This window comes from Rhipicephalus microplus, chromosome 10, assembly GCF_043290135.1.
Source record: "Rhipicephalus microplus isolate Deutch F79 chromosome 10, USDA_Rmic, whole genome shotgun sequence".
Taxonomy (NCBI): Eukaryota; Metazoa; Arthropoda; class Arachnida; order Ixodida; family Ixodidae; genus Rhipicephalus; species Rhipicephalus microplus.
The window spans coordinates 93,684,353-93,691,413 of NC_134709.1; the positions used below are offsets into that span (position 1 = coordinate 93,684,353).

The 7,061-nt window shown below is 46.5% G+C and overlaps 1 protein-coding gene across 1 annotated transcript in view; it reads right to left on the minus strand.

Moving 5' to 3' along the window:
- LOC142774796 (uncharacterized) overlaps positions 1-6,545 on the minus strand; it is a 140,612-nt gene extending 134,067 nt beyond the window's left edge. Inside the window, exon 1 of the mRNA XM_075875881.1 lies at positions 6,401-6,545. Within this exon, the coding sequence (XP_075731996.1) occupies positions 6,401-6,508 (108 nt within the window). The 5' untranslated portion in view covers positions 6,509-6,545. The remainder of the gene's footprint in view (positions 1-6,400) is intronic.
- Positions 6,546-7,061: the final 516 nt, after the last annotated feature.

Here is a 7,061-nt window from a genome sequence, read left to right on the forward strand (position 1 = left end):
TTAGATGAATCGCCCCACTCATCATCACTGACTCCGTGGATATGCTGTGTGAACTACTAATAGCACCTAGTTATGATATTCTCAAAGCACATATACACACAACGCGATCCATTGAGCAAGTCAAGCTAGGTGTGGCTACATAGTGCCACTAAGCCTACAGAAGAGGTAATGATTCACGGCCAAAAGAGCTCCGCACCTAAAAATTATGGACCATCTTTCCGAAGGGAACCTGATAGAATACAAAGCAGCAGCGGTACGCATGGCGCTGACCCGGCCGAAACAGGCGTCGACGCGGGTGCTAGAAGAACAGTTTGAAGCGAAACGCGGTGTAGCGCTTACTCGAGTAAACGTTTGTTTGAAACGCAAAGATACTGGAGGTGGGTTGGGTTTTGTGCAAGTTTCATTGCAGATAAATAAGCCGAAAGAGTAAGGAGTTTCAGAATAAGGTTTTCAGGCGCTGCAGGCGTTGTGGCCATAGCCAGCACCATTGAGCTTTCGAATAGCGTTTGCTTCCCCTAGGAAAAATCTGGGGACTTTTGCCCCGTCAGCAAACCGAAATGCATGGAAGCTACACACAGCACTTCGCGGGCCTCACGAGCCGCGATCGCCGCACGCTATTTCAGATTGTCTGTGCGTGGGCAGCGAACACGCACGGCGGCTCACACGCACGCACAGTGGTAGTGACCGCACCGCAAGGGCTCGCGGTGCGCTATTCTAAAACTCTCCAGTGTTTCCACTCGATGTGCGGTCCAGCGTTGTGAGCATTGGAGAGGGTTAAACGAGAGTTAGTGCGTTCTGAGCGGGCGGAGCAACCGGCAGTTGCGGGCGCTGCGGTGAGCGTGCTGCGAATGAAGGGTAGAGTGACATCAGTGCGCACCTGCGAGAGAAGTGTGCGAGGTGCGCGTGACGTCTACGCACTGCTATGAGGTGACCTACTCGGCACCGCTCCAGCACCTGCGGCGAGGGGAACACGTTGCTACACGCTCATAGGTAAACACGTATATGCTCTTAGACAAATCTTGGCTAGACTGCACACCCGCAGGCAGGAAATCAAGTCAAATTATCGCCACTTCTACGTGGCTCCGTAGCAGTGTCCCAGAAAAACCGGCCCAATTAGAAGTGGTCTTCAAAATAGCCGGGACAAAAATCAGCTGGGATTTTAGGTCAAATTTTTCCTCGCTAAAAACGGCCTGCGGTTAAGTGTGACATTCCGCAGGCGGCACGGCCACGACGCGGTGGTGGCAAAAAAAGCATTTTTTTGCGCTTTTGAGAGCGGTTCCTCGCCGAGAAGGCAGCGCATATAACGACTACAGGTAATTAGAAAACTATTAGTATCACAATTACCTAAAATTGCGAGATTAACATGCAAAGCACAGCCCTGGAATCGAACTTGGTACCGTATGCACGTGAAGGAGATGTCTTCTCCATTACACCACAGCGCCACCACATGAAGGCGAGTCTTCTTGCGGGTATATATCTACCAAGTAGATTTTTGCAAACCGTCTTCGGAACCTTGAACTGTTTTTGTGCCATATGCATGCATTTGATCAGCGAATAATTTGTACGGCTTCATGAACTCGAGACAACCACGAAGAGTGCTTTCGGCTCCGACTTTTGTTCATGGTGCGCTGTTCCGCAAGAACAAATGACGTGTGTTTGTGCGTCGTTTTAGTGCGTCCCCCTGAACTGCGGCTGTTATGCTCACCGAAATTCGCGTACGAGGCAGTGTTCGGCTATCAAAACCTGCGTATGTTTCCAGCATGTGCGTGTGCTGTGAGAACTTTCGCTGATTTGTGTCGGGGGTACACGCGGGTCAGTGACAGAAGTCTATTCGCAACTGTTTGAAGACAATGCGCTTTCGCACGTAAACGTTGCATGGGTATTTTAGCGTGCCTATAATTTCGTGCGCGCGAACTGCCGCGAGCTACACGCTGGGGCAGCAGCAGCTTTTCATCATTTTAACGCTTACTCATTTCTGCAATTAGAATTTATGCGCATTACTTCGCTATATAGAGGGGTTTTTACTCAATTTAAGCCTGTAACTGATCTCATTTATGGGGAGTGACTACTCTTTATTCAGCATCACACCGTTGTTCAAGTGAACGCCGAAACGCACGCCAAGGTCAAGTATGACGTACACAACTTAGCAACGAACAGGTCGGTCTCCCTCCAAAGAAATAATGTCTCTGCGCATCTCTTTCGCGAACGTCGGCGTGCAGTTGGGTCAAGAAATGGTGCAGGACGAACCTCAAAATATTTATTGTTAACGCTAGCAGTTGCTTTTTAAAAAATGGGGTTTTTTATAGCTGGTACATTATCTCCACAGTAGTACACTGGTTGTCTTGGTCGCGGTTCCCTCTTACAAATCCATGCTGGGTTATGACGACTGTACCTAATATTCAAGAGAGTGAGCAAATGTTGGTGACATACGCTCTCCTGCTGACTTCGATTGATTGATTGATATGTGGGGTTTAACGTCCCAAAACCACCATGTGAGTATGAGAGACGCCGTAGTGGAGGGCTCCGGAAATTTCGACCACCTAGGGTTCTTTAAAGTGCACCCAACCTGAGACACGGGCCTACAACATTTCCGCCTCCATCTGAAATGCAGCCGCCGCAACCGGGATTTGAGCCCACGACCTGTAGGTCAGCAGCCGAGTACCTTAGCCACTAGACCACCACGGCCAGGCTCTTCTGCTGACTTCTGCACCTGACTTCTGTACTTGATGTTCATTATCATATCACGCAACCACTAATCGATCATCGACCAATCGATTTTCACTTCTGATCTTTTTCTGTCTTGCGGCATTCGGTTTTTTTTTGCCATGCTTTCTCAAAATCATCATTTCAACATGTTTCGTAGAACGTGCATCAACATGCATAGCCTAGTGCTTTATTAAACAGTCACGAGCATACTAGTACTCTTTTATTTAGTACAGGACACAGTGTCATACCTCGACAATTGGTGAACGGAAAGTTGTTTGTACTCTTTGATTGAAGTCAAAACAGTAACACTGGGACTGCACATCCCAGTGTATGCCCGAATGCAGAGAGTTGTTTGATAACTTGCCATATAGCACTGGAAAACGCATCCGTCCAGAACCATCTTGTAGAAAAACGACCATCACAAGACAGCGGGACGAATCCCAAGGCATGCATGCGATTGTGAACGGGACACAATGGTGAATGGGAATACGATGGTGAACGAGCACCCAGCTGGCGTGGTGAGAGTGGGGGGGGAGGGTGGGGGGTCTTTCTGTTTTTTTTTGTGCTCACGCCTGTGGCTGAACGGTTCTGTGTAAGTTGATGCCGGCTCCTGGCGCCAGGCTGGTGCAACAGAGAGGGCGGCTCTCCCCTTTCTTTCTTTTTTTTGCGCCTGCTCTTACCGGCTGTATGCGTGACTTCTGCGCCGCGGGAATGTCACGGGTATTTTCTATTGCTGGGCCTCTATAAACATGATTTTAGTCAGTACGCAGGAGCGCACAGCCTATGTGCCGTTCCTTATGCGGCACCTGACTTAGAATGTACGTACGGCGTTACACGCGTGAATCAAAAGCTGCTTCGCATCATTTTATTGGATCAACTCAAACATTAGTCGTGAAATGAGCCGTACGTCCAAGGCGTTAAAGAGACACTGAAACACTTTTCCAAAAAACGAGATTATGGTGTCTCATACGTAATTTCGTGCGGTGAACTTGAAAATCAAGTAAATATTTTGCATAAAGCAACACAAATGACTTTACTTTGCCGAAAGCAAGCAACAGGCACCATGGCCACCATCGCGAGTCTCGTCGCTGCTGTGATTGGTTGAAGCTCTATGACGTTACTGTCAGGAATGAGAAAACAGCTGACAGCACTCACCGGCAGTCAACTTTTTTGTTGAAATCTGGTAGCTGCTGTAAGTACGAACTGTGAAAGCCGGACCAAGTTCGCTGTACATCCGTACATGTTCGAGCCAGTCGCCACTTGAAGGGCGACGACTGAAGTGGCACAGAAAAGCGAGTCCCAACCAGCCACCTTCATCCACGTCGAAAATGCAAACTGGCACGTATAAGACGCGAGCTAGTGCTCAATTTCACTGTAGTAAAGCGCTACAAATGATACACTTATCAGTGGATATCAAATCTGATATGAAGCAGAAGCATCAACACTCGATTTTAGCCGCGTACAGGCGCGGCCCACGCTATGCACGGGCAGTGTGCAGAAACATCAGCTCTTTGTGGATTTCACAGGTCAGAGTGCAGTGTTGTTCATGTGGTCAGTATCGTACTTCACCGCGGGCAAGGCACACGCGATGAGTCAGGATGCTACCGCGAGAAAAAAAAAGAACCAGACGAGTGCCACTCTTGCCCTAGTGGCGATATGTGCTCTGAACTGCGCTCAAAATTGCGCAAGAATAGTTTGAGTCATATAGTACAGTTCTGTTTTTTAGAATACCGTTGCGTTTTCTAAGTTCTGCCCAGTACTAATGCCATGATGTGTCAAAATACAAACGGTATATTAGCTGCGCTAGAAGCATATGACTGTCGTTTAGAATAGCTGATTTCGATTATGTGTATGAATATCTTTGTTCACATGTTTTCATCATACGTGCTCATGCACACACAGCGTGCAAATAAGGAAAGAGGAGGAGTGCTGCTGCTGCCTCGAAATTCAGCAGATTCACAACAGCCACAGCACGCTTCATCCCGTAGGTTTGAAGTATTTTCTATTAACTGCAGCGGCCCCTTTTGTAGCCTTCTTGTGATCCCGAGAAAACTTCTGGAAAGCGACCTCATCGCGACCGTAAGTGCTGCGGCAGCCATATGTCGCGCAGTAACTCATCATCTGGAGTCCACTTCAACCTTGTACAAATTAATACTAATGTGAATTTCGAATGGCGAAAATCTCTAATCAGGAAAAGTGAGCGGTGCACCGGCAAGAAACCTCTACGAAGTGGCATAACTGATGCTTTGCCAGGCAGAAGATCGCAGCTGAAACAAGGCACAACCCCAAAGTAAACAAGCTGAGCTCACTGAGCGACGCAGGTCTATGACGCAGGCAGCCTGGCGCAAAGTTGCCCGATGGGCGGTGGCTGGACCGTGACGGTGGCGTCACCTCCCTACGCGTCTCTCTCCCGTGCTCCGCCCCGGCGCGCGCACGTGCTAGGGGGGGGGGGGGCGTTTTTTCGGTCAAAGTTTGCTCGCTTACAGTGCCGTTGTTTATTCGAACCTCACGAAAACTTCCGTAGACATGTACGACGTCGCGAATACCGAATTCGCAATACATTCGCGAATTCAAAACACCTTGAGTGTCCCTGTAAGTCAGGTTGTCAATCTTAGTAGCAAAAAAAGGCGTGCAGTTTGGAGGTGCATGCGTCGAGAAGGCCCGGATAGTTACTCAGTAGGAAATCCAGCATTCAATATGTGGCAAGGTAAATTCGAATTCGTTGAAGAGAATTATCGCGAATGTTGAGTGTCCAAACACACAGCAGATAGAAATAGACGCATCTCTTTTACCAGGCTGACTGCTTCTTCTATAACTTGTGTACGCTGATCAAATGCACCATTTGGACATATAAAAAGAGCAAGGTTAGGGTGATCCTTCTTGCCCCCTTGCATTTCGCGCTGTTTGAACTACTAATATTCGGTTTCTTCTGATGCGTTGCCTTTCAACACTCGTGAAACCATGAAAACGTGTTCAATTGAATGGTGCAGACTACCTGAAGTAACAGGCACTCTAAGCAAAAGTTTTGATTACCACTGTAAGGCCACATTTTTCTTAATCAGTATCATACTATTGTAATGTAACGTGCAATACACTACTTTGGATGATTGCACGTATGTAGCCAAAGTAGAGAGGGAAGATTCTAGGGCACGCGGTTAACTAATATTATGTGGTGTTTTTTTTTCATTTCATGTGTATAATATAATCGTTCACAACGTCGTAGTGATTGACACCTGCTTAAATTTGAGCGTCTCCATTTTTTTTACCCTGGACGTGAGTTCAATTGCACGGATGCTTTTGTATTTTCTCGTTGAAATTTCGTAGCAGTGGCAGACAACCAGAAGTGCGTCCTGGACTTTAGCCGCACATGTTTTTTTTTTGCAACGGTGGCTACCTTATTCCCATGCGTACTGCATGAAATATGTGTTCAAAATATATACCTGTACAAAAATTGCCTTGACTACAGCGTGCTTCATAATATTTATGTGATCCAGTGATCGCATAATACATCTCCATCGGCCATAAATATGTGCTTGAGCAACGTGTAAGATTGCAATGAAAAAATATTATTTGAAACAGATTACAAAACATCAGCAGGCAAAGAAAAGGGCCATTTTCAAATTTATAGTACATGTCATCATATTTTTAAAGCAAAATCAGGGTGCAGCGCTAAGTAATAAAAGAATGCACTTACCTCTGTTAAATTATCCAAAGTCATATTAGGCAGTATAAAAGGAGTCCCAGGTTGACTACTGCCGCCAGAAGCAAGATCTACAAGGAACGGCAGAATGAAGATGAACATGGCTTCTGTGTATTGTAGCACCGGAAGAATAACAAAAAAAAAGTACGCCCTTTGTACGAGAGCGCGAACATGTGGCCTATTTATAATCAGAACCCTACAGGAAAATAGCCCATTCACCTTTTTCCTATCCATTGTTTTCGGTTTAGCAGGGAGCATTCCTATAAATGCCACACACCCGAGAGAAGCACGAAATTAAGTATTAGAGTTACTGCTGATTATCCACGAACTTTTTATACGTCAATATTTCTCGCCTTTTCTCAAGTATTCAGCCTCTGATGCACTTAAGCGAGCAGTATTCTTAATCTGTATTAGCGGCTAGAAGCACGCAAGCTATGAAGGCGGAAGTTGCAGAACCAAGATTCGCACATTCATGTCTGTCCTACATTTGCTTCACGAGCAAATGTAGAAAGAATATATGTCTGGCGTTGTTGGCTGATATTTCCTGTACATTCATTATGGCACGTCATTAGAGTTACATTGGTAATTCGGGAGCTGTCTTCAGATACCGTCATACACAAACGGTACACAAATACATAAAACAAGGACAATCTTG